This window comes from Bufo bufo, chromosome 2 (genome assembly GCF_905171765.1).
Source record: "Bufo bufo chromosome 2, aBufBuf1.1, whole genome shotgun sequence".
Lineage (NCBI taxonomy): Eukaryota > Metazoa > Chordata > Amphibia > Anura > Bufonidae > Bufo > Bufo bufo.
The window spans coordinates 835,425,297-835,450,236 of NC_053390.1; the positions used below are offsets into that span (position 1 = coordinate 835,425,297).

Genomic DNA, 24,940 nt, shown 5'->3' on the forward strand with positions numbered 1-24,940 from the left:
CTTGTGTCTCCTCTATCTCTTCATAGATTGTAAGCTCTTGTGTCACCCCCATCTCCTCATAGATTGTAAGCTCTTGTGTCTCCTCTATCTCCTCATGGATTGTAAGCTCTTGTGTCTCCTCTATCTCCTCATAGATTGTAAGCTCTTGTGTCTCCTCCATCTCCTCATAGATTGTAAGCTCTTGTGTCTCCTCCATCTCCTCATAGATTGTAAACTCTTGTGTCTCCTCTATCTCCTCATAGATTGTAAGCTCTTGTGTCTCCCCATCTCCTCATAGATTGTAAGCTCTTGTGTCTCCTCTATCTCCTCATAGACTGTAAGCTCTTGTGTCTCCCCTATCTCCTCATAGATTGTAAGCTCTTGTGTCTCCTCTATCTCCTCATAGATTGTAAGCTCTTGTGTCTCCTCTATCTCCTCATAGACTGTAAGCTCTTGTGTCTCCTCCATCTCCTCATAGATTGTAAGCTCTTGTGTCTCCTCCATCTCCTCATAGATTGTAAACTCTTGTGTCTCCTCTATCTCCTCATTGATTATAAGCTCTTGTGTCTCCCCTATCTCCTCATAGATTGTAAGCTCTTGTGTCTCCTCTATCTCCTCATAGATTGTAAACTCTTGTGTCTCCTCCATCTCCTCATAGATTGTAAGCTCTTGTGTCTCCTCCATCTCCTCATAGATTGTAAGCTCTTGTGTCTCCCCTATCTCCTCGTAGATTGTAAGCTCTTGTATCTCCTCCATCTCCTCATAGATTGTAAGCTCTTGTGTCACCCCCATCTCCTCATAGACTGTAAGCTCTTGTGTCTCCCCTATCTCCTCATAGATTGTAAGCTCTTGTGTCTCCTCCATCTCCTCATAGACTGTAAGCTCTTGTGTCACCCCCATCTCCTCATAGACTGTAAGCTCTTGTGTCTCCTCTATCTCCTCATAGATTGTAAGCTCTTGTGTCCCCTCCATCTCCTCATAGATTATAAGCTCTTGTGTCTCCCCTATCTCCTCATAGACTGTAAGCTCTTGTGTCTCCCCTATCTCCTCATAGATTGTAAGCTCTTGTGTCTCCTCTATCTCCTCATAGACTGTAAGCTCTTGTGTCTCCCCTATCTCCTCATAGATTGTAAGCTCTTGTGTCTCCTCCATCTCCTCATAGACTGTAAGCTCTTGTGTCTCCCCTATCTCCTCATAGATTGTAAGCTCTTGTGTCTCCTCTATCTCCTCATAGATTGTAAGCTCTTGTGCCTCCTCTATCTCCTCATAGATTGTAAGCTCTTGTGTCTCCTCCATCTCCTTATAGATTGTAAGCTCTTGTGTCTCCTCCATCTCCTCATAGACTGTAAGCTCTTGTGTCTCCACCATCTCCTCATGGATTGTAAGCTCTTGTGTCTCCTCCATCTCCTCATAGATTGTAAGCTCTTGTGTCTCCTCCATCTCCTCATAGATTGTAAGCTCTTGTGTCTCCCCTAACTCCTCATAGATTGTAAGCTCTTATGTCTTCTCCGTCTCCTCATAGATTGTAAGCTCTTGTGTCTCCTCCATCTCCTCATAGACTGTAAGCTCTTGTGTCTCCTCTATCTCCTCATAGATTGTAAGCTCTTGTGTCCCCTCCATCTCCTCATAGATTGTAAGCTCTTGTGTCTCCTCCATCTCCTCATAGATTGTAAGCTCTTGTGTCCCCTCCATCTCCTCATAGATTGTAAGCTCTTGTGTCTCCTCCATCTCCTCATAGATTGTAAGCTCTTGAGTCTCCTCTATCTCCTCATGGATTGTAAGCTCTTGTGTCCCCTCCATCTCCTCATAGATTGTAAGCTCTTGTGTCTCCTCTATCTCCTCATGGATTGTAAGCTCTTGTGTCTCCTCCATCTCCTCATAGATTGTAAGCTCTTGTGTCTCCTCCATCTCCTCATAGATTGTAAGCTCTTGAGTCTCCTCTATCTCCTCATGGATTGTAAGCTCTTGTGTCTCCTCTATCTCCTCATAGATTGTAAGCTCTTGTGTCTCCTCTATCTCCTCATAGACTGTAAGCTCTTGTGTCTCCTCTATCTCCTCATAGATTGTAAGCTCTTGTGTCCCCTCCATCTCCTCATAGATTGTAAGCTCTTGTGTCTCCTCCATCTCCTCATAGACTGTAAGCTCTTGTGTCACCTCTATCTCCTCATAGATTGTAAGCTCTTGTGTCTCCCCCATCTCCTCATAGATTGTAAGCTCTTGTGTCACCTCTATCTCCTCATAGATTGTAAGCTCTTGTGTCTCCCCCATCTCCTCATAGATTGTAAGCTCTTGTGTCTCCTCTATCTCCTCATGGATTGTAAGCTCTTGTGTCTCCTCTATCTCCTCATAGACTGTAAGCTCTTGTGTCTCCTCCATCTCCTCATAGATTGTAAGCTCTTGTGTCTCCCCTGTCTCCTCATAGATTGTAAGCTGTTGTGTCTCCTTCATCTCCTCATAGATTGTAAGCTCTTGTGTCTCCCCCATCTCCTCATAGATTGTAAGCTCTTGTGTCCCCTCCATCTCCTCATAGATTGTAAGCTCTTGTGTCTCCTCTATCTCCTCATAGATTGTAAGCTCTTGTGTCTCCTCCATCTCCTCATAGATTGTAAGCTCTTGTGTCTCCTCTATCTCCTCATAGATTGTAAGCTCTTGTGTCTCCTCCATCTCCTCATAGATTGTAAGCTCTTGTGTCTCCTCCATCTCCTCATAGACTGTAAGCTCTTGTGTCTCCTCATAGATTGTAAGCTCTTGTGTCTCCCACATCTCCTCATAGATTGTAAGCTCTTGTGTCTCCCCATAGATTGTAAGCTCTTGTGTCTCCTCCATCTCCTCATAGATTGTAAGCTCTTGTGTCTCTATCTCCTCATAGACTGTAAGCTCTTGTGTCTCCTCCTTCTCCTCATAGATTGTAAGCTCTTGTGTCTCCTCCATCTCCTTATAGATTGTAAGCTCTTGTGTCTCCTCCATCTCTTCATAGATTGTAAGCTCTTGTGTCTCCCCTAACTCCTCATAGACTGTAAGCTCTTGTGTCACCCCATCTCCTCATAGACTGTAAGCTCTTGTGTCTCCTCCTTCTCCTCATAGATTGTAAACTCTTGTGTCTCCTCCATCTCCTCATAGACTGTAAGCTCTTGTGTCTCCTCTATCTCCTCATAGACTGTAAGCTCTTGTGTCTCCTCCATCTCCTCATAGATTGTAAGCTCTTGTGTCTCCTCCATCTCCTTATAGATTGTAAGCTCTTGTGTCTCCTCCTTCTCCTCATAGATTGTAAGCTCTTGTGTCTCCTCCATCTCCTTATAGATTGTAAGCTCTTGTGTCTCCTCCTTCTCCTCATAGATTGTAAGCTCTTGTGTCTCCCCTAACTCCTCATAGATTGTGAGCTCTTGTGTCTCCTCCATCTCCTCATAGACTGTAAGCTCTTGTGTCTCCTCCATCTCCTCATAGATTGTAAGCTCTTGTGTCTCCTCTATCTCCTCATAGACTGTAAGCTCTTGTGTCTCCTCTATCTCTTCATAGATTGTAAGCTCTTGTGTCACCCCCATCTCCTCATAGATTGTAAGCTCTTGTGTCTCCTCTATCTCCTCATGGATTGTAAGCTCTTGTGTCTCCTCTATCTCCTCATAGATTGTAAGCTCTTGTGTCACCTCTATCTCCTCATAGATTGTAAGCTCTTGTGTCACCTCCATCTCCTCATAGATTGTAAGCTCTTGTGTCTCCCCTATCTCCTCATAGACTGTAAGCTCTTGTGTCTCCTCCATCTCCTCATAGATTGTAAGCTCTTGTGTCTCCTCTATCTCCTCATTGATTGTAAGCTCTTGTGTCTCCTCCATCTCCTCATAGATTGTAAGCTCTTGTGTCTCCTCTATCTCCTCATGGATTGTAAGCTCTTGTGTCTCCTCTATCTCCTCATGGATTGTAAGCTCTTGTGTCTCCTCTATCTCCTCATAGATTGTAAGCTCTTGTGTCTCCTCTATCTCCTCATAGATTGTAAGCTCTTGTGTCTCCTCCATCTCCTCATAGATTGTAAGCTCTTGTGTCTCCTCTATCTCCTCATGGATTGTAAGCTCTTGTGTCTCCTCTATCTCCTCATGGATTGTAAGCTCTTGTGTCTCCTCTATCTCCTCATAGATTGTAAGCTCTTGTGTCTCCCTTATCTCCTCATGGATTGTAAGCTCTTGTGTCTCCTCTATCTCCTCATGGATTGTAAGCTCTTGTGTCTCCTCCATATCCTCATAGATTGTAAGCTCTTGTGTCTCCTCCATCTCCTCATAGATTGTAAGCTCTTGTGTCTCCTCTATCTCCTCATGGATTGTAAACTCTTGTGTCTTCTCCATCTCCTCATAGATTGTAAGCTCTTGTGTCTCCTCTATCTCCTCATGGATTGTAAGCTCTTGTGTCTCCTCTATCTCCTCATAGATTGTAAGCTCTTGTGTCTCCTCTATCTCCTCATAGATTGTAAGCTCTTGTGTCTCCTCCATCTCCTCATAGATTGTAAGCTCTTGTGTCTCCCCTATCTCCTCATAGATTGTAAGCTCTTGTGTCTCCTCTATCTCCTCATGGATTGTAAACTCTTGTGTCTTCTCCATCTCCTCATAGATTGTAAGCTCTTGTGTCTCCTCCATCTCCTCATAGATTGTAAGCTCTTGTGTCTCCTCTATCTCCTCATAGATTGTAAGCTCTTGTGTCACCTCCATCTCCTCATAGACTGTAAGCTCTTGTGTCTCCTCTATCTCCCCATAGATTGTAAGCTCTTGTGTCTCCTCCATCTCCTCATAGATTGTAAGCTCTTGTGTCTCCTCTATCTCCTCATAGATTGTAAGCTCTTGTGTCTCCCCTATCTCCTCATAGACTGTAAGCTCTTGTGTCTCCTCTATCTCCTCATAGATTGTAAGCTCTTGTGTCTCCTCCATCTCCTCATAGATTGTAAGCTCTTGTGTCTCCCCTATCTCCTCATAGATTGTAAGCTCTTGTGTCTCCTCCATCTCCTCATAGATTGTAAGCTCTTGTGCCTCCTCTATCTCCCCATAGACTGTAAGCTCTTGTGTCTCCCCTATCTCCTCATAGATTGTAAGCTCTTGTGTCTCCTCCATCTCCTCATAGATTGTAAGCTCTTGTGCCTCCTCTATCTCCTCATAGACTGTAAGCTCTTGTGCCTCCTCTATCTCCTCATAGATTGTAAGCTCTTGTGTCTCCTCCTTCTCCTCATAGATTGTAAGCTCTTGTGTCTCCTCCATCTCCTCATAGACTGTAAGCTCTTCTGTCTCCCCTATCTCCTCATAGATTGTAAGCTCTTGTGTCTCCTCCATCTCCTTATAGATTGTAAGCTCTTGTGTCACCTCCATCTCCTTATAGATTGTAAGCTCTTGTGTCACCCCTATCTCCTCATAGATTGTAAGCTCTTGTGATCAGGGCCTCATTCCTCTTGTTTTGATTGTTGACTTGTCTGTTGCTCTGTTATTTATGACTGTACATGAACCCCTGAATTGTACATTGCTGTGGAATATGTTGGTGCTATAGGACGATTATTATTATAAATTATAAGTTGGAGACAGACTGAACCCCACACCAAACATACTGTACAATAGAAAGCATTTACTCAGAAGTTGTAGAAGGAAGTTTTTCAGCTTTTTTTCCCTCATCATTTTATTTAAACAAAAATGATTTTGTTGTAACAATTTTCGAAGTTTAGCAACCTAAAAAAAATATTCAATAATTTGGACAATTATCACCTCCGCATTTATGCCCTGGCATATGTTTTCATTATTTTGATATTGTTTTCTTTTTGTCTTTTTTGAAATGTATGTAGCGGTAATATTGGGCTTTTTCCATCTTGGGTTTTTTATCATTTATGGGATGTACACTTTAATAAACCTTTATATACTATTATCTACTAGTTGACGTTCTCTATTCTTGGGTTATTGGCAAAATTTTTAGGTTTTTTAGTTCTATAAGCTAGGCCCTTTTATGTTTATATGATGTTGTGAGGTTCCTATTGGTAATTATTTGGAATTTTATTTAATTTTCAATAAATTACTTGTAGTATGCTTTCTTGTTCCTTGATTTCATGCAAATCGTGAATTCAGAATCCGACAAAACTAAAGCGTCATCTTGTCTCCCAAATAGAGTTGAGCTAATTTTTTCAAATTTGTTTCACGTCTGATTCTAACAAATCAGGTCTGAATTGACTCTTCCCAAATCAATCTCTTTCCAAGTGGTCTGAAAATTGGTACATTATTCTCTAAGGTCTCCTAGGACACATATTTTTTCTCTCTTGTCTTTTTTTTTTATATTAGTTTTTTTTCAAAAAAATGTTTTACCTTGGCCATTCGATGCATCTATAATAGTAACTGGGTACTTTGCTAAATAATCTGCCCAGTTTTCTATGAACATAGGCTGACTGAAGTACCACACGCTGCCTGTCTATATGTAGTGCAGTTAGTCTACTGGATCATCTGACACATATGCAGTAGATGGGGGACTAAGGCCCACCATGTTCAGGGACCCACCAGGGGATTCACCTGTTCCCCTGAGGGCCAGTCTGAGCCTGTACAGCAGTATTGGAAGAAGCAATAGCTTGTTCTGAACAAGCGCCCAAAGATTCTACCTTTTTTTGGAATAAGCACCAGCAGTGTAGTGTGGAACCTCATGGACAAGGCAGGAGATGTACTAGTAGGGGTAGTAGGAAAACAAAAAAGACCCAAGGCGTCCCAGGGGAGGATGAAGGACAGTGCCCACCCAATATAACCACAAAGGACACCCGTGATTTGTAACTCGGTACAAGCTCCCGAGTATAATAGAAAAAGAACAAGACAATGGAGCTCATAGTACCAAAAAGTAAAAATATATGCTTTATTTAAACATAATAAAAAAATATACATAAGTAAAGAGACAAGTAAATATTGTGCCATTTAAAAAATGAATAGGAGCAGAGAAAGAGCGCCACCCTGGGAGAGCACACAGGTCAATTGTAAAGCAGCTATGTATGGATCAAGGAAAAATACTAGGTACAATGACCAACCTATGACCCGGCAACAAGGTGAAAACCAAATACATGGGTGAGTCAGTGGTCAACAAACAGACCTGCACGGCAGTAAAACAGGGTATGTTTGGCAAGTGCAGTATGAAAAATGAACAACACACCATAGTGAGGACCAGGTGTGGTGGAACACCAAAGTCAAAATGCCATGCAGGTGATAGAAGAACAAAAACTCACCTAAAAAAGACAGTGTGCTGAGTTACCCAGGATGGCACCATCACACAGAAAAATGAGTTGGCTGCAGGATTTGTAATGTAGAATTGGCCAGTAAGTTGTATGAGACAAGGCACAATTCTGAGTGACCGGTCCTCGTTTAGTCTCTGTGCTTTCCCTGATAAAACCGTCAATCTACCTAATTTTGTCACTATACTTTCCCTATACTCTCTATCACACCTACAGTGATAACTTGTGTCTGCAATTGCATTTTGGCAAACACAGAGGACATGAGCAGAAGGACCTGCCAGAATCCTGACCTCTGATTGGCTGATCAGGCTCTCAACCTGTGAGCCAATGAGGGAAAGCCCTTCCCTTCTCCCTCCCAGTGTCATGTGATCCTTCATCTTCATCCTCCCTCCTGTTTTCCCATCAATTTTCACACTAAAATGACACTGGGCCGTCTTTTCTACACCATTCACCCAAGGTGAATCACCAAAACTTCGAATTAGTTTGACAGACAAATTTTTAACAAACAGATTCTTTTAGAATTGATTCACTTGTTTCTAATTTAGACATTTCACAAATTAATTCCATAAATCTGCTGCTTGTACTTTGATTGTTGAGGTGGATCTACATTACAAGTCACAGGAGATTTACCATGTTGTGATTCTAGAAGGTTACTCTGTGGCTTTTTAGCAAGGAGCCTACAGCCATAATGAGCTGGACTACTTCTCCTGCCTGGAAATTGTCCCTCACTATGTGATTTATACATCACTTTTTCCATTCACCATTAAATACGGATTCACTTGTCTTGTTTCCTGAACATAGTCGTTGACGTGTAAGAGAAGGGCCACACGCTCAGGTTTCCTGATGCACTTCTGGAAGCCAAGACCAGGAGTGAATTCAAGAAAGAGGAGAAGTCGTATCTGTCCTTTATATACTTTTCTCCTTTTCGATCCACTCCTGATTTTGGCTTCCAAATCTTCATCAGAAAACTTGACCGTGTGGTTGTACCCTAAGGTGTTGTGAATGTAATATCTGCTTTTCTGTTGCAGCCCCCCCCATGGGGAATGAAGAGGTTACAATTACTCAGATGGACACATCAACACAACAGTCTCTGTCCACACATGTCCGGGTGAAGCAGGAAAGGACTGGAGGCTTGGTAACTGGAAAGCATGCTGCTGAAAGGGAGAGCAGAGGAGGCCCTCGTGAAAATGGAGAAAATGTTGAACAATGTGGTCCCCCATTAAAGAAAAAGAAATGAATAGATCACACGTTGCTCACGGCTCCTTGGATCGTCCCCTGGTTCGGTGCACGCAGACAGGTGGTTGTTCTGGAAATGTCCATTTTGCACATGACAATAGGATGAACGCTTCCACAGTGAAAGAACTCATTGCCCAAGACCTTTCCTTACTTGGTGCTGCCTCACCTCTCCTCATTGGCGGTGCACCCCCGCTCCTATAGGCCATCAGTTGTGGAGAGTTATATTCTGGTATCTTTGGAAATGTCTGTCCCAATATGATCCAATTCTTTCCAAAATATTGACTGTGGAGACAAAAGTAATCCTAGACCTGCGGGCACTGTCCTTGTCCCATGTAATATAATTAATGGCCCTTACAAAATCAAAGTGCAGAGGATGCGGCAGTTGTAGAGAGAGCAGAGCCTCTAGGTGTAATGGCAACGCCCCCGTTGCTCCTAGAGGCTCATTTGCATACATTAAAACTTCATTTTTCTCAGAAATGCTGCAGAACATCTCATAGGCATACAGAAACCAAACAGACACCAGGACACAAAACTGAATAATTTATTAAACAGGACACGACTAGAGTTGAGCGGACACCTGGATGTTCAGGTTCGACGGGTTTGGCCGAACTTCGGAAAAAAGTTTGAGTTCGGGACCCGAACTTGACCCCGAACCCCAACCCCATTGAAGTCAATGGGGACCCGAACTTTTGAGCACTAAAATGGCTGTAAAAATGTCATGGAAAGGGCTAGAGGGCTGCAAATGGCATCAAAATGTGGTTAAGAGCATGGCAAGTGCTCTGCAAACAAATGTGGATAGGGAAATGACTTACAATAACATAAAATAAATAATAATAAAATATAATAATCTTGATCTAGGAGGACCATGTCCATATGGAGTAGAAGGTTGAGGAGGCGGTGGATGTGGCGGTGTAGGTGGAATCGGCAGTGGAGGAGGAGGAGGTAGCCTACACTGCTTTTTGTTTTAAAATTGATTTTTCATTTTTAAATTAGGGTACACCCCAAAACATTGGGAAATATAACCGTCCAGTCGTGCTAAACACACGTTCAGACAATACACCGGCTGCAGGGCGTGAGAAAAAGAGACCAAATTTAAGGGAGATAAATTTATTTTAAGAAAATGGGATCGAGAAGAAATGTGGGAAAAGCTATTGAGGCGCAAATGTTGGCCAAAAGAGTATAGCGGAAATGTGGGACAAAGTATTGAAGTTTAAATGTGGGACAACTTGTTTAAAGAGGATCTTTCACTACAATAAAAAATCTAAACTAAGCATACAGACATGGAGAGCGGCGCCCAGGGATCTCCCTGCACTTACTATTATCCCTAGGCGCCGCTCCGCTCTCCCGGTATAGGCTCCGGTATCTTCAGATTTTCGGCTCAACTGGGTGGAGCCTGCCGGCGTCTCCTTCTCCCAGGCTGGAATGCTGGCCAATCGCAGCGCTCAGCTCATAGCCTGAGAGTTTTTTCTCTCAGGCTATGAGCTGAGCGCTGGCAGGCTCCTCCCAGCAAAAGGTGGCTACTTTGAAGAACCTAGAATAGGACATATTTTCAGTTGTTTCACACTTGTTTGTTATGTATATAATTCCACATGTGTTAATTCATAGTTTTGATGCCTTCATAGTCATGAAAATAAAGAAAACTCTTGGAATGAGAAGGTGTGTCCAAACTTTTGGTCTGTACTGTACGTACAAAAAAAAAATGATTTGATTTATGAGGTGGAGTTCCATATGGAGTAGGAGTTTGAGGAGACGGTGGACGTAGCGGAGTAGGTGGAAGCGGCGGTGGAGGAGGACGAGATAGCCAACACTGGTTTTTGGTTCTAATTTAATTTTTTTAAATTAGGGTACACTCTAAAAGAGTGTGAAATATCCAAAATACAAGAATGAGCAATTGCGCTGCAGTATAACAATGGTTGGGTGAGGCCGGTATACAAGTCTATTCTGCACAAGGTACGGACAAGTCCTGAGGGATCCATGCCTGGTTCATTTTAATGAACGTGAACTTGTCCACATTGGCTGTGGACAGGCGGCTGCGCTTGTCTGTGATGACGCCTCCTGCCGTGCTGAATACACGTTCAGATAATACACTGGCTGCAGGGCAGGCCAGCACCTCCAAGGGGTACAGGGCAAGCTCAGGCCATGTGCCCAATTTGGAGACCCAGAAGTTGAAGGTGGCAGACCCGTCATTCAGTACGTGTAGGCATGTGCACACTTACTGCTGGTGCACTGAGCTTGCATAAAATGGCTGCCGCCGCTGCCCATCTAACTGACAAACAGATAAAAGTTTTTTTTCTCTGTCACTGGGCTCAGGGCAGGGTAAAACGATTGTGCCCTGCACCCACACAACTAATTGTATGTCGATCGCTGAGTTAGATTCTCTCCCTGAAATCACCAGTCCAGCTGCATCCTCTCCCTACACTGATCATAGCAGAGTGACGGGGGGCGCTACGTGACCCAAGCTTATATAGAGGCTGGGTCACATGCTGCACTGGCCAATCACAGCCATGCCATTAGTAGACATGGCTGTGATGGCTTCTAAGGTCAGACAGTTAACCGCTTGTTGATTGGCTGCTGTGCAGCCTTTCAAAAAGCGCTAAGAAATTGCCGAACACCGAACCCGAACTTTTACTGAAATGTTCGGGTCCGGGGTCCAAAAATCCTAAAGTTCGGTACGAACCCGAACTTTACAGTTCAGGTTCACTCAACCCTAGTCAAGAGTGGAGGAAAGCAGACCCAATGTAGAATGGTGTAGGCAGGTGAGTTACCCTACATGGTTGGCACCTATGGAGGTTATCACTTTGTGGATTTCACCACAGTCCATTCTTGGGTCAGCGTGGGTGGCTTCTGTTTCTTGTGCCAGTGAACCATATAGGGAAAGTGGCAGGGACTGCAGGAGTTAATAGAGCAAGGGTAGGAGCGGGAAAATGCAGGAGCTGGATTGGGTGATTCAAAGGGAGGGAGGGGAGGGTAAACTTATATAAGGGGTAGCTGATTATGGTGATTCAATCCACTGTGAGGAGAGTGACAGCATCCAGGATTGCAGAAGAAGGCACTGGCTGACTGCAGGTTCTACTCATTGGTCTGAAACCGGTATCAGCAAGCGCTGAGGTGCAGAGAACCAGGCTCTCAGGTAGGCCTCAGCACACAGTACAACCCCCTGTTTGCCTGAGCCCTGCGCCACCCTCTCCTGCACAGCACACACAATCCCGATGCTCGGGTGTTCTACCGAGCACAATGGAAGTCAATGGGAGAGTCCATATATGGAGTCAGTGCTTGGGGACACCCCAGTGTATTTTAATGTAATTTAGCCTGTATTTCTGAAAAGTTTCAGGCGGGATTCAAACCCACAAGCTTTGACATTACAGCCCAGAAGCTTAACCACTACACTACAAGAGCTGCATGGCCAGTTACTATATTTATATAAATAAATAAATAAATTAATCAATTAAATAAATAATAAAAAAATAATAATAATATTATGAGACTTCTGCGGCATAGGAATACTTAGTAGTAGTAGTATGTGTTCCTATACAGCAGAAGTCTCATATGGCTTTTTTCTTAGTAACTGGCCATGCAGCTCTTGTAGTGTAGTGGTTAAGCTTCTGGGCTGTAATGTCGACGCTTGGGAGTTTGAATCCAGTAATAAACTTTTCAGAAATACAGGCTAAATTTAATTTAAACATATATATAACTTTTTAGCCATAATATATTTACATATATTATTATATATTTAGAATATATAATATATTATAATATATGTGAATATAGAATGGCTAAAACATCAGTAGTAGTTTCTCACATATTATGCATTCATATCTATCAAAAGTATAATTTTATCTATCTACCCTTCTGATAAAGGTATATATGAATGAACCTGGCAAGTTTCGGTTAATACACCATTTATCTTTTCCCAAAAGCGAATCAGTCAACGACGGGATTCCAAAAGAAGTGACAGCGGTATCTTATAAGTCATTTGACGTGGCGGTTCAGCTGGTGCGGTCTGCAGGGAGATTTGCATGGTTGGCGAAATCGGAGATCGAGTCCGCATTTCGTTTGCTATCAGTACATCCTGATTGCCATCACCTGTTGGGTTGCAGTCTGGATGGGAAGTTTTACGTTGATACATGTTTACCGATGGGCTGCTTAATATCATGTCACTATTTTAAGATCTTTAGTTCTTTTCTGAAATGGTGCTCAGTGAATTATACATTATCTAGATAATTTTTTATTTGTAGGCCCGCGAGAGTCCGATACATGTGCTCATTTGTTGTAGGTTTTTCGGAGCGTGATGTTGTGTTTCGGTGTTCCAGTGGCAGAGGACAAGACTGAGGGGCCTTGCACCAGTTTGTCCTTTTTAGGTATTGAAATTGATATGGCTGAGATGGTTTTTCAGCCTCCAAATGAAAAGTTGGAACGTTTGTTGGTCTGCGTAGATAGGGTGGCATCGGCTAAAAAAGTTGCAATCTCTTTTATGTTTGCTAGTTTTTGCATGTCGGATCATTCCAGTGGGACGTGTTTTATCACGGCTGTTGTCTTTGGCAACAAAGGGTGTTCGCAACGCCCAACATTTTAGTAGAGTGACTCGAAGCATGCGTGAGGATTTACACGTTTGCCAAGAATTTTTACGCGGTTTTAATGGTAGGGCAGTGTGCCAGGCCATGGAAGTTTCCAGTGTGGATGTTGAGCTGTTTACCGACGCAGCGGGTGCAGTTGGGTTTGGGGCAGTGTTGGGCAGTGAATGGTGTGCAGCACCGTGGCCTGACCACTGGCATGTTGTGGGTTTGACAAAGAACCTTACGCTTCTCAAACTATTTCCGATCGTAGCGGCTATCAAATTATGGGGCGAGGTGATGGCGAATAGATGTATTTGTTTTTGGACAGATAACTCTTCGGTGGTGTTGGTAGTCAATAATTTGTCTTCTAGCTTATTGCCAGTCTTGGCATTGCTCTGACGCATGGTTTTAAAATGTCTTTCGCTGAATATTTGGTTTAGGGCTAGGCATGTTCCTGGGTGTCAGAATGTTGTAGCTGATGCCTTATCTTATTTACAGATCACTCGTTTCCAGGAGTTACACCCTACAGCGCCGGTGGATGGGGCAGTCTGCCCAGAATGCTTGTGGGAGATCGTAGAGAACAAGTCGTGATGTTACTCCGTAATTCTGTAGTGCCGGCGACGTGGCGTAGCCATAACAGAGCATGGGAAGGTTGGTTGGCGTTAGCAGGTGACTGTTTTCCCTCAGACATGTCTTTTTTTTTAGAGGTCACACTGTATTATTTGTCTCACCTACGCAAGTGTCATTTCTGCCACAGAAGCGGCAAAGAATCTGGCCATCGTGGCATTTATGTTGAAGCTGTGGGGTTACCAGGACGTCACAAAAGCATTTGTCATAAGACAAAAACTTAAAGGTTGGCTTAAAGAGGTTTTGTCGCGTGATGGGCAGCGGCCGCTCACATTTGCATTATTGCAGTATCGGAGCAGATCTGTGCTGATGCTCAGGAAGTGGTTCTATTTAAGGCAGCTTTTTCGTTAGCCTTTTTTGCAGCATTGCGCATTGGGGAGTTGGTTGCTCCTAGTTCAGTTAGGTCTGGTGGTTTGGCTGCAACGGATGTACTATTGACAGAACAGTGCCTCATGGTGTGTGTCCGCCGCTCGAAGTCAGACAGCCTGGGGCTTAGTGTGTGGTTGACCATTAAAGCTTTGGGGGGTAAACTTCGTCCAGCTCTCCTAATTAGCTCATTTGTCGCAGAGCAGGTTTCTAGTCCTCAATTTCTGGTTCATAAGTGAGGTCATTATTCGACTCGTTTCCATTTTTTGGCAGTTTTCAGGTCCTGTTTGGACCGTTTGGGTTTAGATGCTAAGCAATTTGGCAAAGCACCGACCCCACCAATGGACGCAACCACACACGAACACCCTTACCCAGTTGATCAGTCTTAGACCGGCGTATCAAACAACACAAACCATCCGCACTCAAACACACGTCCTCCCGCAGCAAACCCCCCCACAAGTTTTGCTGCGAGCCAACAATTCGGAGATCCGAAAAGCCCCAAAAAAGGCCAGCGAAAAGGCAGCCCGGAACAAGCACACCTCAAAACCAGAAAAACACACCAACGCGGCCCCATCCCATAATTTCCGCAGCACCTGAAAGGAAACCGGGCGCCGCGTGTCACGACGCACAGCCCCGCGGCGATAACCCTTCAAAGCCTGCAGCACCAAAAAACTCCTGGACACAGCCGGCAACCCCCGGAGACGCAACCAAAAACCCACAGCCGCAACACGTTTAGACACCACCGAAAAAGAAACCTGGGAAGAAAAAGAGTCACCTAACCAATGGACCAGCAACGTCTGAAAATCACCACACAGATCACTCCCACCAACCTGATGCAGCAACCGCTCCCACAAGACCCATACGGCCGAATAAGCAGACCACGTGCTGGTACTCACGGACTGCCGGATCAACCCCAAGGACAACCCAAGGCCACGCGCCAAAGCCACTGGGGACAAGGCAACCCCTGGACCTCCGCTTCTGGAACCAGCTGCCGAAAATGATCCCACTGGAAACGAGAAAGGGAGTCCGCAATTGAATTATCCACCCCCGACACATGAACCGCTACAAAACAAGCATTCAACTCCAAACCCCTAAGAACAAAATGCCGCAGCAGCCGCAAAACCGGGGGAGAACTAGCCGTCTGTTTGTTGATCACTTGAACCACACCCAAATTATCACAATAAAACCTCACCCGTCTATTCCGCAACACTTCACCCCACAACTCAGTCGCCAAAACAATAGGGAACAGTTCCAACAACACAAGGTTACCCAACCAACCGGCCGATCTCCATTCCTCTGGCCATGACCCTGCACTTCACTGCCCTTGACAAAAAAACACCGTAGCCGCAAGAGCCCGACGCATCCGACCAAAGCTCCAAGTCCACACTAGTAACCGACTCCTCCATCCACACAGATTTGCCATTAAAACCAGCAAGAAAACCCCGCCACACAGCCAAGTCCGCACGGACTTCAGCCGCCAACCGAACATAGTGACTCGGAACCGTCACACCCGCCGTCGCCATTGCAAAACGCCGACAAAAAACCCGCCCCATGGGCAATATGCGGCAGGCGAAATTCAACTTACCCAAAACAGATTGAACACGATGAAGCTGCACCTTCTTCAACCGCCCCAACAAAGCCACTTCATTACGCAAATCCTCCACCTTGTCAGCAGGAAGCCGACACTCCATCGCCATGCTGTCAATCTCAATGTCCAAAAACCAAATCAACGTGGAAGGGCCCTCAGTCTTTTTGGGGGCCAAGGGAACCCTGAACCGAGCCGCAACCCGCTCCATAGTGCGCAACAAAATCTAACAAACACGTGACCCCCCCGGACCCAAAAACAAAAAATCATCCAGGTAGTGCAACACCGAATTCCACCCCGCCTCCTGTTTCACCACCCACTCCAAAAAGGAACTAAACGCCTCACACAACGAACAAGAAATGGAGCAACCCATTGGCAAACAACAATCAACATAAAACTGGTCCTCCGACTTAAAACCCAGCAAGTGAAAACTGTCCGGGTGAATGGGAAGCAAACGGAAAGCCGCTTCAATATCCGTCTTGGCCATCAAAGCTCCCTGCCCCATCAAACGCAGCCATCGAACTGCCGCATCAAAAGAAGTGTAAGAAACCGAACACAAGCCCTCATCAATGCCATCATTCACCGACCCCCCCATGCGGATAAGAGAGGTGATGAATAAGCCAGAATTTATTGGGCTCCTTCTTGGGAACCAAACCCAAAGGAGACACCCATAAACCTGGCAAAGGGCACTCAGCAAAAGGACCAACAATCCGGCCCGCAGCCACCTCCTTAGCAATCTTCTCGCTAATCACAGCCGGGCATTGCAAGGCCGACCGCAAATTACGGGATGCCACCACCGGCCCCACCGCAGTGCATGGGATCCTAAAACCCTCCGTAAAACCAACGGACAACAAGTCCGCCGCCTCCCTATCTGGGTAATTACTTAGAAAGGGGGCCATCTCGCCCACCTTCACCGGTGTCACCCCTCTTCTGGCCAATCTCAAAACCCTTTCCTCTACCCCGTTTAAAACATTGCGACAAACTGTGGGCCCCGGCGCAGCCCGAGCACTCGTGCTTATACCGGCAGTCTGCGAGGAACTTGCAATACCCCTCGTTATATTGCCAGCAACAACCCCTCCTACCGCCACCCTGGGAGTCCGAGGCCGAGGAGCCCCCGGCCGCTCCCCGAAAGTCCCAACGAATGCTAGGCCGAACCGCCTTCCTCTGCCGAAATTGCTCATCATAGCGGAGCCACGCAGACCCGCCATAAACCCTGTATGCTTCCCCAATCGCGTCCATGTAACATAACATGGCAGAACAATGCTCCGGCGCCTTCTCCCCAACAACACTCGCCAGAATCGCAAACGCCTGCAACCAGTTCATAGCCCAGCAGCCCAGCAGCCGCAGCACCTCCTGAGGTCGCCCATGATGGTCCAGCAGAAGACGAAGCCGGCTCCACCGCAGGCCCCCGCGCCCGTCATCCTCAGGTCCAGAGCCCGGATCCACTTCACCCTCTTCCAGGGCTAGCACCGCAGGCACCTCATCACCAGTCCCAAGGAGAACAGAGGAAGAGTGCGCCACCTGGTGGTACTGCTCCTGTACCACCAGGCCAGAAGGCAAAGTAGAACTCCCAGCTCCAGCCAGAGCGCAGGTCCGTCTCTCACCAGCAGGGGCGCAGGAAGACACTCCAGACCTGGAGCCAGCGCAGACACCGCTCCGCACCGCCACAGCTGCCCGCCGCCCAGATTTTCTCGCCGAGGTAGAGGTAACCCAGCGTGCTTGTCACCGCTCTTCCACAGGCCGGCCGTCGCAATCCCTGAGCTGCCGACCCAGGCTACCAGGCCGCAGCCGCACCGCATCAGCTCCCACATCCACCAGGGGAAGGCCCGCACCGCTCCCGCTTGCAGCCGGATGCACCGCCGGTTCACCTGGCTCCACATCCCGGGCAGGTAAGACGTGTCGGGCTCGCTCCCCCCGCGGGACATCTCGGGGGGAGGACGCCGTATCAGTAGAAGGACCCCCACGTAGATTAGGGGAAACAGGCCGGGCAGGGGGACCGCCTTCTCCCGCAGGCCCGCCGCGCCGGGCAGGATTCCTCCCGCTGCGGCGGGGTGTGGCTGGCGACGCCCGCACCGCCGACCGCAGCTGAGGGGCTCCGGAGGGGCTCCTTAAGCGCCGACGAGCCCTGGGGGTTGCATCAGGGCTCCAACGCTCAGGGGGGGCAGATCTACGAGCCCGAGGCCGCACGGGGGGATCCACAGGGGAAACAGCAGGAACACCCAGCGTACCCGTCAGGTTCTGCTGCAGCCACTCCATACACCGCTGCTCGGCAGCAGCACGAACCGCAGCCAGCATATCATCCAAGGAGGCCATGACCCTTCACTCCAACTTCCCTCAGACTGCACACTGGTCAGATGGACCTCCCCCTAAAACCCTGCACTTTATACTGCCCGGAAAAATGTACATCAGCACCACACCCCCCTGACCTGAACCTGACCTCCCCAGACACACTAAATTCCTTAACCCTTTAAATGCCCTCTGTCTTCCCCCCTAAGTCAAGCCGCACTTCACTATGGCTACGCCACGCTCCGTTGCTCTTCGGAATCCACTAGGGAGTTGTGTGCTTTCTTAAAGCCTCCATCTTTTCCTCAAGGTGCGCAGTGCGATCCCCAATGGCTGTGATGTCTGCCCTTAGGGTCCATTCACACGTCCGCAATTCTGTTCTGCATTGTGCGGAACGGAATTGCTGACCCATTCATTTCAATGGGGACAGACTATGTCCTGCCCGGGTCCGCAATTGCGGATCCGCACTTCCAGGTCTACAATTGCATTGCCGAAAAAAATAGAATGTGTCTTATTCTTGTCCGCAATTGCGGAAAAGAAAAGGCATTTTCTATTATAGTTCCGTCGAAGTCCGTGTTTTGCGGATCCGTGGATCTGCAAAACATTTGCGGACGTGTGAATGGACCCCAGTATCTGCAGTTATGAATATACACAGTATTTCTCTCTTTTAATAGTGCACTGAAAAGCATAAACAGCAAATGAGGGTGTGACATTGTCACAGAGAGATTCAAACCATGACAAGGGATTTTCTTCATCCTCGTCATCTCCAGTGTCTTCCTGGAGAGGGGTCTGCTCCAGCGCAGTTTGGATGCCTCCGGGGTGCTTTATAATGCTGTACTTGGCTGTGGCTGCTGGAGCTCAGCTATGCTGCTTCTGCTTAGCTCTGCATCCAGCTCTGCCCCCCAGGATTCAATTTCTTGATGCATCCCACGGAGCAGTTCCTTCCCTGTGTGACTCTGTTCGCCAAGGCAAACGAGGTGCAGAACAGCGTGACACCACCGTGCCCTGCACATGTGGTATGCTGGAGGGGCACTGTGAATTGTCCCTGCAGTGGAGGCTGAAGACATGGTGGAGGATGAGGAGGCAGAGGCGGACATTGTCGCAGGACCAACGGCGTGACAGCGTGGAGGCGGAAGCGGCGTCACCTGGTCAAGTTGCTGGTGTGTCTGTGCAGGAACCACATTCATCCAGTGGCCGTAAAGGATATGTATTGTCCCTGACCGTAGTTACAGCTCCACACGTTGGCGCTGCCGTGCACTTTGGCAGACACCGACAGGCTCAAGGACTGGCCCACCTTATGTTCTACATGTGTGTGCAGGGCTGGTACTGCCTTTTTGGCAAAGAAATGACAGTTTGGGACTCTCCGCCTCGGCTCAGCACAAGCCATCAGTTCTCTGTAAGGTGCAGAGTCCACCACTTGGAAAGGGAAGGACTGCAGCACCAGCAACTTGGACAGGAGCATGTTCAGCCTCTGCGCCGTTGGATGCATGCACTCATACTGCTGTCTCTTGGAAATCGCTTCGATGATCGATTGCTGACGGAATGACTGACGAGGAGTAGCAGGAGGAGGAGCATCAGGACCAGCAGATGATGGGAAGGACAGGCAGCTCTCTTCGGCTGAGGTGGTGGGGCCTTGACTGCCGGAAATTGGGTGTGTGCCACTGGGTGATGCAGCGGTTGCTGCGGCAGGCTGGACCACCACATCGGAGCCACAGTTCTCACAGGCCACTTTATGGCGACGCTGCATATGTTGACGCAGGGCCGTGGTGACAACAAAACACTGCCACACCGCCAATTAGGTAATTTTACCCCCAACACGCCACACTGACTGATTGCTACCGCCGCTTCCCCCGTGAACCCGTGCACCTCTACTTCCCGGGCAGGTAGGCTCCTGCGAAGCGTGTGGTCTACCCTGGGAACGTTTAGCTCCCGACCTTCCACTGCTGCCTCCCTGACACCGACTTCATGCGCAAGCTGCCACCCCCTTCTCCCAATGATGATGAAGCCCCTTCGTCACCCGGCTACCAATTGCGATCGGCTACATCATCATCGAGTACTGTCTGCACGTCACTGATGTCCTCCTCAATCCTCCTGACTGCTCGCAACACCAGCTCCCACGCCACTCTCCTCATCACTACTTGCCCGCCTAGCGGAGGAAGTGGTGGATGTCTCCTCCACATTTTGGCTTGCCTGTATCTGCTGACTGTCCTCTAGTAGCTCGTCCTTGCTGTATAGTGGAGCTGAGCCCACAGCATATAATACTTCTCTGGATGATAGAACAAAAAAGGACAGAGGCAGGTTGAGGACAGGTGAGGGCACAGGTCCTGCTCCCGGGCCATGCCAACTAAGGGTTGTGTCTGACGAACCCACTGACTCTTGGCTTGGTGACGTGTCACCTGGGAAGACATGGATGACCGAGTCAACCATTCAAGAACCGCTTAGTTGCTGGTCAAGACAAGACCGCTAGATGACACCGGGAGTTCAGGCCTCTCGCTGCCACGACCCCTTACTCTGCTGCGACCTCCGCCTGTGCCAGAAACAGTTAGGCATCTGCCACTCCTCTGTGCAGGGCCTGGCACTTCTCTGTCTGACTTACTGTTAGATCAAATAAATAAATAAAAGGTAAATGAAAGCACCCCAATAAAGGCTGTAATTTCTCACTTCACCACACAACGGCTAATAAGCCCCTTTTTTTGCCACTAATACAAGCCAAAAAATGTTTTAGAACCTATAACTGCACCGCACAAGGGCAAATAAGACATAGAAATATTTCCCTGTAATAACCCTATTAATGGCGGTATCACACGGCACTTGTACCCCAATAACAAGAACGGTTTGCTGGAATTACAGAGCTGTATACTGGCAATGTGGATCCGCAGTCAGTGCAGCAAGGTGTAATAGGATTGTTCCTATTCCCCAGGCTGTAACCTCCCCAACTGAACCCTGTTCTACATAAACGCTGTGGAATGATTCCTCCCTATCCTTTCCCTGCACTTCTAATGATCTTTCCCTGAACTTCTATTCAGCAAAATATAAGTTTTCAAGTCTTTCCTAGCACTGTCCCTAGCGCCTGCTGACGCATCTCCCTGCACTAAGTACACTGGAAAATGGCTGAATCCAAGATGGCTGAGGCTATTTATAGGGCTGTGACATCACAGGGCTGGCTGGCTGCTGATTGGCTGCATGCATGGCACTGTGGGTAATACCTCGTTCCCAGAGTTCCTTGCTCCATGTCCTCACACGTGCAGCAGCCATTTTAGAAAAAAATGTGATTCATTACCACGAAGCATCCGAAAATTCGGATTTGGTGCGAATCGAATTTTTCCTGAAATTCGGATCGAATTCTACTTCATCAACTTCAATTTGCTCATCTCTAAGGGATATAATGAGATCGGGCTATGATGGCTATTTCTTAGTGCCCACTTCCTCTTTACCTGCCAGTAATACTGTGATATTCTATAATGTTTCTTTGGTAATATTATAATGTTGTAATGTTACATATACCAGAGTATTACAGATCCCCAGGTATAAAACAAGAGACAATAATACCAGTAAAAAGACAAGAAAACAACGATTTCACTAACAGAAGAGACCTTTGATCACAGCTATAGACCTGGGAGGGGGGGGTAAAAAAAATGCCTCATGGAGGAGTAGCCAGAATGTATATCTGTGGAGATTATAAAGAGCACAACTTCCTGATATAACTCAGTCTCTGGATCCGACAAAGAACATTACAACTGATCAGAGGAGAAGATGGCAGCAGCAATGGCTTCTTCTCAGAGTGCAGAACTTGAGGAAATCAGAGGCTTTGGTAAATCTTGTGGATCTTTCAAGGAAAAGGAATTCTTATCAGTAGAAGATATCTACCACAGCCTTCTGGGGAGATGCGTCAATAACGCTGGAGAAACTATGAGAGGCAATATTCAGCAAAACCGGTCGGATGCATTCTTTCATCTTCCAGTAGAAGTCTCCATCAGTGGTCTTCAGCACTGCACCACCATGGACTCCACCAGGAAGATTCTGGAGTCACAATCCTTTATAGGAAGAAAACATGAAAGAGAAGAACTCAAAGACCTTTTCTTCTGGTCTGTGAATGTTCCTTCCACTGATATAGAGAAGGCTCGAGAAGAAGCTTACACTCATGTCCAAAAACACATCCCACCAGATGAGGCAAAAGAATACAAAGAAGAAATAACTAAACAATTCGCCAACTCTCCGGCATTTAATAAATTGGCTTCTCGATATGGAAACTTCCGCTTCTCCTTCCAGTTCTCTGACCTCCTTTCTCTATATGAGGCTCAGTTTTGTGAAGGTAAAAAGCCACAGCTCAGCATTCTGGGCACAGATATCTACAAGCAGGAGATCGCTCATTATGTGGTCGTCCACTGTCCTGATAGCACCCGATTTAAAGACCACCCAAGGGTTCCCAGGCTCCAAACCAGATGTGAACCTCTACCAAATGTCTTCTTAGTGGATGACACCTTGTATTGGAGACCTGAATCCACTTCTAATAATCTGAAAGTGAGAACTAAGGACGGTCACATTACAGCCTGCAACCAACCAGAACCTTGTATATATTTTCAGGGCTCAGGACACTGCTTACATACAGTTCCATGTCCATGGAACCACCTAGTGATTACTTTCCATATTCCTCATGGGAACTCATTAAAAATCCCCGTAGAAAAGCTCATTGACCAACTATCCGCCTGTTCACCTCTAGATCCTTTTATGAAAGGAAATTCAAGGATGGGAAAAAATGAAGCAGAAAAACACATCAAGGACTTTCAGCAGCTGTATCTGGGAAGAAGCCAAGAACTCCGACCAAAAGTAGGAGCCATATGTTATCCATGTTATATGTCTAGTCCATGGTTATCTAGCAGTGTACTGTCCATCCTCTAGTGGTCAGTGGTATATTATGTGTCCAGTCTATGGTTATCTAGCGGTGTACTGTCCATCCTCTAGTGGTCAGTGGTATATTATGTGTCCAGTCCATGGTTATTCAGCGGTGTACTGTCCATCCTCTAGTGGTCAGTGGTATATTATATGTCCAGTCCATAGTTATCTAGCGGTGTACTGTCCATCCTCTAGTGGTCAGTGATATATTATGTGTCCAGTCCATGGTTATTCAGCGGTGTACTGTCCATGCTCTAGTGGTCAGTGGTATATTATATGTCCAGTCCATGGTTATCTAGGGGAGTACTGTCCATCCTCTAGTGGTCAGTGGTATATTCTATGTCCAGTCCATGGTTATCTAGCGGTGTACTGTCCATGCTCTAGTGGTCAGTGGTATATTATATGTCCAGTCCATGGTTATCTAGTGGTGTACTGTCCATCCTCTAGTGGTCAGTGGTATATTCTATGTCCAGTCCATGGTTATCTAGCGGTGTACTGTCCATGCTCTAGTGGTCAGTGGTATATTATATGTCCAGTCCATGGTTATCTAGCGGTGTACTGTCCATGCTCTAGTGGTCAGTGGTATATTATATGTCCTGTCCATGGTTATCTAGCGGTGTGCTGTCCATCCTCTAGTGGTCAGTGGTATATTCTATGTCCAGTCCATGGTTATCTAGCGGTGTACTGTCCATGCTCTAGTGGTCAGTGGTATATTATATGTCCAGTCCATGGTTATCTAGCAGTGTACTGTCCATCCTCTAGTGGTCAGTGGTAGATTATATGTCCAGTCCATGGTTATCTAGCGGTGTACTGTCCATGCTCTAGTGGTCAGTGGTATATTATATGTCCAGTCCATGGTTATCTAGCGGTGTACTGTCCATCCTCTAGTGGTCAGTGGTATATTATATGTCTAGTCCATGGTTATCTAGCGGTGTACTGTCCATCCTCTAGTGGTCAGTGGTATATTATATGTCCAGTCCATGATTATCTAGTGGTGTACTGTCCATCCTCTAGTGGTCAGTGGTATATTATATGTCCAGTCCATGGTTATCTAGCGGTGTACTGTCCATGCTCTAGTGGTCAGTGGTATATTATATGTCCAGTCCATGGTTATCTAGCAGTGTACTGTCCATCCTCTAGTGGTCAGTGGTATATTATATATCCAGTCCATGGTTATCTAGCGGTGTACTGTCCATCCTCTTGTGGTCAGTGGTATATTATATGTCCAGTTCATGGTTATCTAGTGGTGTACTGTCCATCCTCTAGTGGTCAGAGGTATATTATATGTCCAGTCCATGGTTATCTAGCGGTGTAGTCCATCCTCTAGTGGTCAGTGGTGTATTATATGTCCAGTCCATGGTTATCTAGCGGTGTACTGTCCATCCTCTAGTGGTCAGTGGTATATTATATGTCCAGTCCATGGTTATCTAGCGGTGTAGTCCATCCTCTAGTGGTCAGTGGTATATTATATGTCCAGTCCATGGTTATCTAGCGGTGTACTGTCCATCCTCTTGTGGTCAGTGGTATATTATATGTCCAGTTCATGGTTATCTAGTGGTGTACTGTCCATCCTCTAGTGGTCAGTGGTATATTATATGTCCAGTCCATGGTTATCTAGCGGTGTACTGTCTATCCTCTAGTGGTCAGTGGTATATTATATGTCCAGTCCATGGTTATCTAGCGGTGTACTGTCCATCCTCTAGTGGTCAGTGATATATTATATGTCCAGTCCACAGTTATCTATCCTTTCTATCTATCTTCTCACAGGGTGGTAGCTTTTGTCACCTGTACGGTGGATGCATTTTGTGGCAGGTACACTAAGGTTACTTTCACACTACCGTCAAAGTTTTCCGTCATTGAGTTCCGTCCTCGGGGCTCAATAACGGAAAAAAACTGATCAGTTTTATCCTAATGCATTCTGAATGGAAAGCATTCCTTTCAGTTTGCATCAGTATGTCTTCAGTTCAGTCATTTCACGTTTTTTGGAGATAAAAGCGCTGCATGTTGTATTTTTATCTCCATCCAAAAATGCGGAAATACTGCGGAATGACGGATCCGCCATTAATTTCCATTGAAATGTATTAAGGGAGGATCCGACAGACCTTTTAAAGATGGTAAAATAATAAATTATGGATCCGTTTTTACGGATGACACCAGAGAGACGGATCCGTTATTTCTTTACAATTGTCAAACGGATCT

General features: G+C 46.4%; 1 protein-coding gene across 2 annotated transcripts in view; it reads left to right on the plus strand.

Moving 5' to 3' along the window:
* LOC120990543 overlaps positions 1 to 24,940 on the plus strand; it is a 54,807-nt gene that overhangs the window by 15,772 nt on the left and 14,095 nt on the right. Inside the window, exon 1 of one of the 2 annotated variants that reach the window (XM_040419420.1) lies at positions 21,577 to 22,675. The exons of the other annotated variant lie outside the window; for it this stretch is intronic. Coding sequence (XP_040275354.1) covers positions 21,602 to 22,675 — 1,074 coding nt within the window. The 5' untranslated portion in view covers positions 21,577 to 21,601. Of the gene's footprint in view, positions 1 to 21,576; positions 22,676 to 24,940 lie in introns of those variants that run through there. 2 annotated transcript variants of the gene reach the window in all.